This window comes from Calliphora vicina, chromosome 2, assembly GCF_958450345.1.
Source record: "Calliphora vicina chromosome 2, idCalVici1.1, whole genome shotgun sequence".
In the NCBI taxonomy this organism is placed as follows: Eukaryota; Metazoa; Arthropoda; class Insecta; order Diptera; family Calliphoridae; genus Calliphora; species Calliphora vicina.
In genome coordinates this window covers 116,180,254-116,193,163 of record NC_088781.1, presented here as the reverse complement: position 1 = coordinate 116,193,163, position 12,910 = coordinate 116,180,254, and the positions used below count along the sequence as shown (strand labels likewise).

Sequence of the window (12,910 nt, the reverse complement as noted above, 5' to 3'; positions counted from 1 at the left end):
CTTAACGTTTGCTGTTACAATTCACAAATGTGTTGAATGTTTTCGGAAACCCCACTTGACTTTAAAACATTTGGTCAGCAAATTATTTTCACCACACCAATATGCAGTTAGTGGTGACAATAATCTAGATGATGGTGAATGAAGTCTCAATGTCAATGCAAATTATTGTTAAAGAGTGTTAAACTTTTAAAATTGTTAATAATACAAATAGACTTGTATAAACCATTGTGTGTTATTGTGCATCAACTTCTTTATTAAAAAATATTAATGTATGTAAGTATGTATTTTATTTAGTATGTAATTTACCATAATATAATTTGATTGCACCCATAGGGTTTGAGTTTTTGTGCGTTTTTAGCTGAATTCATATTTTATTTTGTTGCATTCAAAATAAAAATTAATTTTGTAGTTTATGTTAATATTAAAATTAAGAAATGCTATTCTATTGTTTGTATTTGGAAACTACTTTATAGATTGATGTTGATGTCTCAATTATTATTGACTGAAGAGACCCCCCTCTACATTGTCTGCCTGATCTTTTTAAACAAATTGTATGCATTTTTTTATTGTTTATTTATATGACGTCATGGTTATCAACTATTTATAATAAATAGCTTTGTCCTGTATTGTTTAACTTTACGAATATTTACGAGTTCGTGGGAAAAAATTCAAGTTCATAGAAAATGAGTTTTTTTTTCTACACCATTTCCAATTGTATTTCAGAAATTTCTAATTATATTTCAGAAAATTCCATTTGAATTTCAGAAATTTTCCAATTATATTTCAGAATTTACCAATTAGATTTCAGAATTTTCTAATTGAATTTCAGAATATTCCAATTGTATTTCAGAAGTTTGCATTAGTATTTCAGAATATTCAAATAGCTATACCAATGGAAATTTCTGAAATACAAATTGAAAATTCTGAAATATAATTGGAATATTCTGAAATTCAATTAGAAAGTTGTGAAATAGAAATGGAAACTTCTGAAATATAATTAGAAACTTCTGAAATATAATTGGAAATTTCTGAAATTCAATTCAAAATTTCTGAAATACAATAGTTATGATCGAGCTATGAAGTAGAAGTTTACAATATAAACTAAGCGTCGAGTTTCTGCCAATGAGCCAATTAATTTGAATTGATTTCAATTTAATTTGATTCAACTTTAAATTTAGTATGTATGTATATGTCTTTTCCATGTTAGGAGACGATCGGGATGTATACCGAGGTATTTAACTTCAGATTTTTAAATTATTGCTTGGTTATTTATATGAATAAGGGCATGATTTGTTATGTAATGTAAATGTTATACATATGTGTACATTTTTGCTCATTGACTTTTACCCCTTGTCTATACTTGACAAATATTCATCATAACCATTGGTAGGCAAAAAGAGGCATTTAATTTGTGTGCTTTTTTGGGTAAAAAATAAAATATCTACAACAACATCAAGCAACTGAATGAAATGTGTATTTTTATGCTCTATTACGCTCTTTTGTTCACATTCGGGTTGTTTGACGAAAATCATCGTAACCTGAACAATATGAACGCCTACCATGGATCATAACAATAAACGACATTTGTTGTCAAGACAAAGTTGTCTAACCACCTGTCTATACCTGATAAATTTGTATCATGATAAACGTCAAAATGGTTGTCAAGATACAAAATTATCAGGTATAGTCCCCATTTATTAGTATTATTGCTTCGTTATGACAAAATTGTTAGTGCTTTTGCTCAGACAACTTTGTCTTGACAACAAACGTAATTAATTTTTATGATAAATATTTGTCAAATATAGACAGCGGGTAACCCTAGGTCTCCACGTAGCAATATTTATTGCTGCAATTGTCAAATTTGATTGCGTCAATGATATTTGCGAGTGTAGACGGCAAATTGACATATGTAGCAATCCATTGCGCAATGATTGCTTTACTGATTGCCTGAGCAATTATTACTAAGACCCCTTTCACACTAGGAAATTTAGTTACGCAAGTCCCTTACCCCCTGTCTATACCTGATAAATTTTTATCATGATAAACGTCAAAATCGTTGTCATGATAAAAAATTATCCAGTATAGTCTACATTTATTAGTATTATTGCTTCGTTATGACAAAATTGTTAGTGCTTTTGCACAGACAACTTTGTCTTGACAACAAACGTCATTAATTGTTATAATAAATATTTGTCAAGTATAGACAGGGGGTTATGTTTGTGGATGCCAGAGGTAATGTCGGGTTAAGGAGAAGATAATTTTGCATTCTATTTTGTTGTTGAACAAGAGACTTGCGTAACTAAATTGCCTAGTGTGAAAGGGGTCTTATCAATAAGCTGTCAGTTCAGTTGTCATTAATGTAAAATTTCTTCTTTCTATGATTCAGTGGAATTAATTCATACATATTTAATTAATTAATATAAGTACCAAAAATAAAAAAAACAAAGAAATTAGTGAAGAAAATCATTCAACACAAAATTTAAGCAAAAAACGCATAATTTTTTCATAGAACTTCTCGCGTTGAAATTTTGTATTTGTGACGAACGTTTTCTCCACCTAAAGCAATAAGCAATCGCTGTGCTGTTGTTCTGCCGACGTTATTGCTTGTGTTTAGCAATAAAAATTGCTACGTGGAGACCTAGGGTAACGAAGCAATAATACTAATAAATGGATAATCTGATAATTTGTTTATCTAGACAACCATTTTGAAGTTTATCATGATAAAAATTTATCAGGTATAACCAGGGGTTTATTTTCCATTGTTTTAATTCCATTTTACTAATTCGAATATTGGATCTTGTAAGTAACGAGAAGCTTCTTGAGAGTTTTCATAAATGCTTAGAATAGCAGTATCATCAGCAAATGTTGCTGTATGAGTGCGATTGTTAGTTGGCATATCAGACGAATATATCAAATATAGAAAGGGTACCAGGATAGAGCCATGTGGGCCAGTGGGTTGCGGAGGACTTAAAAAGTCTCCTTCTTTAATCTTAAAAGTTCCAATAGCTTATTTGTGTTTGCGGGTAAGTTTTGCCTTAATATGTATATAAAGCCATCATGTCATACTTTATGAAACGCTAGAGTCTATGGGTTGTTCAAAAGTACTGTGTTTTCCTCTAAATCCAATGGGTCGATTATGGAGGGCAACCGAACTTCATAGTGAGTAATCCGATTGCGGTGTTGCTTCCAGGTTTTCTAGATATTTATTCAATGATTCGATTTTTCGAAATTCCAAGAGCTTTTTATAAAATCTTTTTGAGGGGATCTGTGCGATTGTCACTCTCTTCGAACTCAAACAGTATTCCGGAGCGACTTTTTTGTGAGAGCTAGATGAAATCATGGATCGATATTATTGCCCATTTTCAATTTTCTTCTTTTTACGTTTTATTCTTTTTCTTATTTTGAAGTTTATTAAAGGAGATTATACGACTAAACAATAAAAAATCATCCTGGCTGCTAAAAGACATGCAACCAAAATTCATCGTATAAACGCAAACGGTTTTTGGAAGCATTTTCAAAAGGGAATTAAGAAAAAACGACGTCGCACGTTGGGTTCAAATGGTATAAAAGTGGCGATTAATTGAAATTTAGAAATAAAGTTTTTATAATAAATTTTGGTATAGGATAAAAGTAGATAAAATTCTACATCACTTGCTGTAAAAATAAATCAACTAAGCTGTTTACTTTCTTTTCAGTGAGCGTACAAAATTAGCAAATTATTGCTGTTTTAAAAAAAAGTGAAAAAATTGGAAATTTTTACAATTCAAGCGATTATTGTTGGTATTAAATCTATTAAAAGTAAATATTTTATAATGGAACCTTCAGCATCAGGTATTAAAGTATATAGTAATATTTTTTATTTTTATAAAAATTATGTGTATATATTTTTAATAATTTTTTTAAAAAAGCTCCAAAATTGGTATAATTTCCGCATTTAATGGGCTACAAGTATTAAGTTATTAATAGTTGAAATTAGTTTTATAGATTTTAGAATAGTATAGGATATCAGCTTATATTTAAGAAAAAAAAAGTCCAGACAATGCCCGGCTCTTTTTTTTATTTTCATTTTTGTGTAAAAACTGTGGTTGTCATTTATTTAACAAGACCAGTAAATGCTAACAACGATGAAGATAGTGATGATGATAATGGTGAAGAAGATTATAAAATGATGATGAAGATAATGATTATAATGAAGCTTATGATAATTGGGATATTTGTGGTGAATTTGAGAATGCAGAATACTACATACAAATATTTTAATATATTAAGAAGGTAAAACAAAACCAAAGATTCCCCCAAAACTTTTAAATTTTAATTTTTATATTTACTGAATTTAGTGAACAAAAAAATGAATACATATTAACTTATTCTTTAAATTTATTTTGACTTCAAAGTTAAATCGAAAATTATATTTTTCCGAAACACAAAAAATTACTAAAGGTTAATTTTTTTTTTCCTTTTTTTTAAAGCTGTGTTTTTATGTATTTATGATTATTCATTACAAAAAATTATAATATTCTCTTTTGTGACTTTTTTGAAAAAAATTTTACATTTATAAAATTTTGTGAAAAAAAAAACAAATTTTTTTTTACTTTTTTTTCTAAAGTGCTGTGTTTTTTATGGATTTATGATTATTCATTACAAAAATTTATAAAATTCTCTTTTGTGACTTTTTTGAAAAAAATTTTATTTTTATAAAATTTTGTGAAAAACAAAAATTGGATTTTAAATTAAATTTATACTAATATAAATACATATAATAAAATTATTATTTGAATTTTTTAATAGCACATTAAGTAGGCTTTAATTTCCAATTTTATTCAACAATTTATCGCTTTCCATTCCAAAGTTACAGCATAAATTGTGAACAAAGGTCTTTTTTCCAAAAAAAAAAACAATAATGCGCTTAAAGGGTTAAATTTTTTTTTCAATAAAAAAATATTATATTTTAAAATTACGGCTTCTATGAATTAATCGCTACTTTGGGTACCATCGAACAAACTGTGCATCGTAAAAATCATCGTATAAACCAAAGTATAACAAGTAGTCAAACTCTTTGACAGCAGTACCTAACTCTAAACATGTGTTAGTGAAAAGTACCTAACTCTACCTAGTAACAAAAATGTACATGTGTTGGTGCCTTTTCAATTTTCACCAGACCTACAGAGTTCTATAAAATTGTGTAAAGTTTCAATTTGTTTGATTTTCAATACCAAAAATTGAAACTCTGTTCTATAATTGAAATTCTACCACAAATAAAATTAAGTGTCAAAAATTAAAAAAAAATATTTTTTTTATTTGTTCAAAATAAACGCTTTTTGGAAATAAATGTGTGCTGCAAATGTTTAAAAAATTAACAAAATATTGTGTAAAAGTGTAATAACGTGGGTCGGCCTTCATTTAGCCGGAAAATAGTAGTTAAAATTTCAAGTATTTTGATGTGTTGAATTCTCTCACAAGGGTGTTGAATTCACACGCTACACGTATATGTGAGAGAGTAATTTTAAAAAATTGAGAGTTGGACTACTTGGTATACTTTGGTATAAAGCATAGTAGAAAAATAGAAGGTAGTTTCATTCTCTCTTTATTTTTTAAAATTCTACGTCTGACATGCTTAAGGATTTTGACGTTTTCGTTAAAATAGTAATACCATATTAATTAAAAATTTTCCCATATATTCTTTGAAGTTTATGAAAAAATTAATACATAATTTTCATTAATTTGAAAAATATTTACTATCAAATTGGGATCAAAGGTAAGATTTTTATTTTCAAATATTTCAAAGCTAATTTGTGAACATTATTTTAAGATATAACAACCATGAGTTGCATTTTCCCCAACTGCGAAAATACCAAATATTTTTGCAAAAATTCAAATGTAAATTTTTTTAAAGTCCCTACATTACCTAACAAACGACAACAGTGGCTGGATGTATGTAAAACTTGCTAAGAAGATTTGCCAAAAAAGCCAATGGTGTGCTCCGACCATTTCCTTAAAAGCAATATTTCAGTTAATACATTAACTTCCAACACAACATACCTAATAAATTTTTATTTAAATACTAATATTACAGAAAATAAATTACACATGTTTTGTAAAAAATGTCTCTAAAATAAAAATCATTTTTTGGAATGTGGCAACGCTTTTTACAATGCTCACAAAATAAGGAAACTTCAAAAAACCTTATTTGAAAAAAAAAATTTGATTGAAACTACCTTCTATATTTTTATCATATATCAAAGTATATGGCGCACCATACACTATCAAAATACTCATCAAGCACTATGGTAGTATTAGTGAAAATGTGTTTGTATGTGTGACACCGACAACGCTTGATGGAAAATCAAAAACATTTTGATCAAAGTAAATTAATAAAGTAGCGACAGTACTACAACAAATACAACATTTACAAAAACCACAAGCAATTTTGTTTTTGGTTTAAGGTCTGAGCTGTCAAAGTTGCCTGTTGTTGTTTTTGCTTTTGGGCTTGTTGTATTTTTCGCCACAACAACCACAAGTGAATTGACAGTTCAGACCAAGGTGCATTTAATAAGGTGCCATCGGCAGCACAGCTGATTATAGAAATAGCACGCACAAATGTCAAACTACATATATTAAAAATATTCGCCCGGACGCCCGTATGTCAAACTCTATATATAAAAAATAAGTGAATTCTCCTGTATTTATTTCAATTCGCCACTGCTGTCACCTTGTTAAATACGCCTTGGTTCAAAGTAAAAAAAATAGTCAGCTGTTCTACTGAGTCTACTTTGATTTTTAGCATGCTTGATGTCACTTTTTGATAGTGTATGGTGTTTTCTCATCAATCACGAAGTCATTTACAAAAATATTTCAAGGCGTGAGGTTGATGAGCGTGTCGGATGAAGAGAATAATTTTTTATATTACATATTTCGCTTATTATTTTGGTTTTTTTTCTTTATTCTCAACATGTTCTCGTTATTGCAATTAAAGTTGCATCCGATATTGACATTTTTAAATACATTTTAGTGCAAATAAAAATTAAATATAATTCCCGCTATTGGTGTTAACACCACAAAATCGAAAATAAAATGTAGATTGACGAGTCATCAATCAAGTGTACATCAAAGCATCAAATTACACGTACACGAACAAGGCGTATTTAACAAGGTGACAGCAGTGGCGAATTAAAATAAATACAGGCGAATTCACTTATTTTTTATATATAGAGTTTGACATACGAGCGAATATTTTTTATATATGTAGTTTGACATTTGTGCGTGCTTTTTCTATAATCAGCTGTGCTGCCGATGGCACCTTATTAAATGCACCTTGTACACGAAAGTGACATCAAGCATTTTGATAGTGTATGGTGCCCTTAACCACATTTTCCAATTTGTCAAGGCGAATCTATAGGTGACGACAGAACTACAACAAATACATGTACAAAAACAACAGATACTTTGTTTTTGTTAAAAGATAATTGAACTGTCACAGTTGCCTGTAGTTGTTTTTGCGTTTGGTTTGATGTATTTTTAGCCACAACAAACACAACAGAACTGACAGTTCAAACATCGAAACAAGTGAAGAAAACAAATAATGTGCAGTTCTCTGAGATCACCTTCTATAAATTCGCCTTGTGAAGTGCGTTTTGTACATTTGTTATAATTGTTTTAAGGGCACCATACACTATCAAAATGCTTGATGTCACTTTCGTGTACGTGTAATTTGATGCTTTGATGTACACTTGATTGATGACTCGTCAATCTGCATTTTATTTTCGATTTTGTGGTGTTAACACCAATAGCGGGAATTATATTTAATTTTTATTTGCACTAAAATGTATTTAAAAATGTCAATATCGGATGCAACTTTAATTGCAATAACGAGAACATGTTGAGAATAAAGAAAAAAAACCAAAATAATAAGCGAAATATGTAATATAAAAAATTATTCTCTTCATCCGACACGCTCATCAACCTCACGCCTTGAAATATTTTTGTAAATGACTTCGTGATTGATGAGAAAACACCATACACTATCAAAAAGTGACATCAAGCATGCTAAAAATCAAAATGTTTTTGATTTTCCATCAAGCGTTGTCGGTGTCACACATACAAACACATTTTCACTAATACTACCATAGTGCTTGATGAGTATTTTGATAGTGTATGGTGCGCTTTACTAAAAACTTTTTCAGTAATACGTATTAATAATTACACAATTTAATTGTATCATTAAATAAAGCATACTGCTGTAAATTGTAGATTAAAGTACGCCTCAACATTAAATGGCTTCAACTGTTATATTAACTCCAGATGCGTTCTGTCATTCTTATCTGAATGAAAACAAATTTAATTATAAATGGACTATATATAAATATAGTTCATCCAATATGAATAATGGTGAATTTTTATGTTCTTCACCGTTTAAATTTATCTATCTTGACTTAAATATATTTGTGTATTTAATATGTTATCCAAATGGTAATAAAGAATTTCCTAATTATTTAAGCCTTGGGGTTAAGATAAATACAACTCCAACCTTCATGAAGTCAAATACAAACTGGAGAGTCACTACAAAATTATCATTGCTTGATAATAAAGATGTATTCAGAGTAATGCAATTAGATTTAACTAATACTGAAAAAGTTAAAAATATAGAATTTATTAAACATGAAGATCTATACGCCAAAAAACATATACTGTTACCCTATGATAATTTAACGATTTTGTGCGAAATAAAATATACTATATGTACAAACAAGTGGACACCAACGAATCAAACATTTGAAAGAATCGAAACAAAATTGAACAATGATCTTGTCAGTCTCTTTGAAAGTGAGAAACATTGGGATGTTACGTTAGTAGCGGATGGCCATGAATTGCATGCTCACAAATGCATATTAGCAAGTCGTAGTGATGTCTTTGCTGCAATGTTTGAACATGAAATGGAAGAAAGTAAATCAAATCGTGTTGTTGTCACGGATTGTGATCATAAAGTGCTTAAGGAAATGTTGCGTTATATTTATACAGGCAAGGCACCAAATTTAGATGAAATGGCCGCTGAACTCTTAGCAGTATGTAATAAGTACGGTTTAGAAAATCTCAAATACATGTGTGAGGAAAAACTATGCAATCGTTTAACCATCGATACAGTTGCTGAAACATTAATATTAGCCGATCTTTATAGGGCGAAAGAACTGAAGGAACATACCATACATTTTATGAATACTCATGCTAATGCTGTAACCAAAACCGAAGGATGGAAAAAACTTGTTAATAACCATTTTCATTTAATAACTGAAGTGTATCTAAAGCTTGTAGAATAGGCAAACTCCGAAGATTTGCATTTTTATTTATTTTTTGTTGGAAACATTTCCATACATTTTGTTATTTTTATGTTTAATACTGGTTATTTTTGTCACACTCTTTTGGGAACTATTACACAATATTATGCATTTCTGGATATTTTTCTAAAATAATATTCTTTACAACATTGTATTAAAAAGTAAATTTTTGTTAAAAAAAAATAGATAAGTTTTTGCTTTTTTATTGCTTTTTTGTGCTGTTCTGTGGCTATTTTTTGTTTGCTTTTCATAATATTTTAGTTTTGCTTTTTTTTATGATATTTTAGCTATAAACCCTCATACCACCATATGCAAATCTGGCTTACGCCCTTTAAGAGTCTCCTCCAGGAATTACCGCATTGGCCTATACCTTCGTATAGGAATTAGAAATTCTCGAACTCAGCTCCTGAGTCTTATGGTCTCCACCAAAATCTTAATTTGAGTTTTGTTACTCCACCAGTGTTCCAAATTGAGTTTTGTTTGGTACTCCATGACAAATTATAGGTTATATTTTATAACCAAAACGATTGCATGTGGTTAATGAACACTTCGAAGAACCCTAACGCGTTACAGTTATACGACGACCAATATCGCGATATTTATTGAACGTGTAGCATGCAGTATTGATGAATAACCTTATTTTGCGTGATCCATTACAATGGATCCCGATCCATATATCACAATATATATTGAACGTGTAGCAGTACCCTTAAGCAATAATGACAACGACGCGCGATTTCTTTCTCCACCCAGAGCTGAATTACGAAAGCTCTATACTTCTTGAATCCATCCATCATCTCACCTTTTTTCAATGTTATGTTCCCATCTATACGATTGAAATTTTAAATTTTGGAGAACTTTCTTATAGAAAATGTAAACTGTAAACTAAATATTTTCCGTAGAAAATATAGTTTTATACTGAAGATTTTTGTTATAGAAAATATAGTTATACTGAAGATTTCTTATAGAAAATAAGGAAATATATATAATTTTTTGGGAATTTATTTGGGTATGTATTAAAAATATTTGCAATGCAGCTTTTGACAGTTACAGATTGTCAATTAGTTGATATATTTTTTCAAATGAATCAAAGTTTCATCCATTCAAAAAAATGAAGAGATTAATTGATAGAATCACAGAGTAACGACTTTTTCAGCAAAAACTCAATTATACGAATAATGGACTTATAGAAACCCACTTATAATGAATACGCCTTGGTGTTAAATTTAAAAATTATTTAAAAATAATGCAACTCTGAAAGTATTGAGTATGTTTGAGTACCGAGTACTCAAAGAAACAGTCGGTATTGAGTACTCAGTATTCAAATACTCAGTACTTTTACATCACTAACAAATACCAAGAAAAAAATTATTTGAGCGCCAAAATATAAATAAATAAAATTAATAAGAATTGGTTTTTATTTTGTTTCCCTGTTGCTTAATTAACTTAAAACATCAATCAAACAAACAAAATTAGTTAATTTTAAATAAAAATGGATGACGAAATCAATGAGAATGATACAGTTTACAATCAATTTATTGAATTATATGTAAGTTTCCCCCCTAATGTATAATATTCAACAAAAACAATTTGTTAATGGAACTGTTTTCCTTTAGAAACCTACAAAAGCTGACTTTGAAAGAGTCTTCAGCGAAGATGAACTAAAGAAAATATGTTTGAAACACAAATGTCGAGTGGATATGTGGCGATGGAATGTGGTCAATGAATATCGCATACTTTTCACAGAGAGTGGTCGTTATCAAAGATGGTCTGATCATAAGCGTCTGCGTATGTTGACCAAAGCGGTGAACAGAATGAAACCTTCATCGCTGTACGATGAGCATGAAATTTTAAAAACTAGAAAAGAAGAATGGGGTTTGCAGTTGAAAGATAATATATTATCGTTAAATTACTGGCAACGTGAACGTTCACGCAGTACAAAGCCACATAACAGTCCTAGACTAGTGTTAACAGATTCCGAAGATATAGATGATGCTGTCAATGCAGAAACTATGAATGAGGAGGAATTACTGACACAAACTCAAAGTCAGAAAATTTCAACAGAAGAGGTGCCTTTGAATAGAGAATTTGATCAAGAATTACAATCACAAATTGAAGTTAATACGGAATCAATGAATGTAAGTCAAATACTAACACAAACTCAAGCTCAGGAACCAGATAGAGTACTTACACAAGCTCCCTCGACACAAAATGATATAGCAGATTATTTGTTGTGCAGAACAGAAGACGAATATTTAATTGATGAAAGCCCGGAAGATTCCATAGAATCCGAAGAAGTTGCTGCCGAAATTAATAATATTTATGGCGTTAACACCATGTCTATGTCTATCGATTCACAAATGCATACCCAATCCCAAGACTTAGCTTTGCTACAGTCGCAGGATGTAATACCAGCCAGATATGAAAATTTTGAAAATAGTATACATCTAGCATCAACACAGTCGCTAAATCAAGAATCGGAAGCATTTATATTGTCATAGAAAATGTGCGAATTCCTAACATGGTTGATTTAACATGTTGATCATGTGATCGGAAATAGCATTTTCTAAACAAAATACTTAATCAAGTGGAAGTCGGTGTAAAACTGTCTCCGATATTTCAACAATACTGCATATTTAGACAAATCCTTTGTTATCACTACATTTTAAAAGTATTACTTTCTATTAATTTATATTAAACTGGTGTGCAACTACACTAAAAAATAATCATACATTCCCTTAATACGTTTAAATTTAAAAAAAGTGCCAGAATCTATTTGAATTTTTTAAGAAGGACTACAATTCCATTTAAATTGTATTTCTGAAATTCGCCCGTTTTATCTTCTTAAAATCACAAAAATCAAAATGTACCACTCACCTGTCCACACGATTTTATGCATAAATTCAGATTATGTTGGATTTTTTGTGCTAGCTTTATTAGTTCCGAAGATGTAGAGATAACAATTTTACCCATTTTTATCCCCTTAAAATTCGTATTTCCAAATATCACATTTAAATGGATCTACACATCGGAAGAGGTGCCTACATACAAATTTTTAAAAGTTCAAAATTGAAAAAAATTTTGTATATGAACATTTTAAAATCGGCTTCACGAATTGACCTAATGCAGTGTTTCAGATGTCTAAAACCACCTTCACAAAATTGCCTTTCTAATGAAACCGGTTTAGAGCTAATCGGTTGGATGGTTTCTGAGTCAATAACGGACATAGTTAGAAACATGTTTTGTGTTTTATATATCGCTAGCTTAATTTCTATATTAAATAACGTTTTCCTTACTTTATAGTAGAAGGAAAAAACTTAAAGTTTTGTAGTTGCGATTTTTATACCCTTCACCTTCGTGAGAAGGGTATTTACATATACTAAGTTTGTAATTTCCACAATATAATTTTTCAACCATAGAAAGTATATATACATATTCTGGATCCTTATAGATAGCGGAGTCGATTAAGCCATGTCTGTCTGTGTGTCCGTCTGTCGGTTGAAATCAACTTTCCGAAGCTCCCAAATAACTTACATACACGATTCATACATCAATATCTCCGGAATTCTTCCGGCTCCGTT

At 29.8% G+C, this 12,910-nt stretch overlaps 2 protein-coding genes across 2 annotated transcripts; both read left to right on the top strand.

Moving 5' to 3' along the window:
* Positions 1–8,600: 8,600 nt before the first annotated feature.
* On the top strand, positions 8,601–9,311 carry LOC135950798 (protein roadkill-like). The gene has a single exon (XM_065500326.1). The coding sequence runs from the start codon at positions 8,601–8,603 to the stop codon at positions 9,309–9,311; it is 711 nt and encodes a 236-aa protein (XP_065356398.1).
* A 1,510-nt stretch (positions 9,312–10,821) lies between these two features.
* LOC135950797 (telomere-binding protein cav-like) lies at positions 10,822–12,055 on the top strand. The gene is made up of 2 exons (XM_065500325.1): positions 10,822–10,878; positions 10,946–12,055. Exons 1-2 carry the CDS (start codon positions 10,822–10,824, stop codon positions 11,828–11,830), a joined length of 942 nt encoding a protein of 313 aa, XP_065356397.1. The 3' UTR covers positions 11,831–12,055.
* The last annotated feature ends 855 nt before the right edge of the window (positions 12,056–12,910 follow it).

Bases quoted from the DNA above. Each gene is read 5' to 3' on its own strand.
- LOC135950797 (XM_065500325.1), top strand. From the start codon at position 10,822: ATGGATGACGAAATCAATGAGAATGATACAGTTTACAATCAATTTATT. The intron at 10,879-10,945 runs GTAAGTTTCCCC...GTTTTCCTTTAG, and splicing joins ATCAATTTATTGAATTATAT to AAACCTACAAAAGCTGACTT.
- LOC135950798 (XM_065500326.1), top strand. From the start codon at position 8,601: ATGCAATTAGATTTAACTAATACTGAAAAAGTTAAAAATATAGAATTT.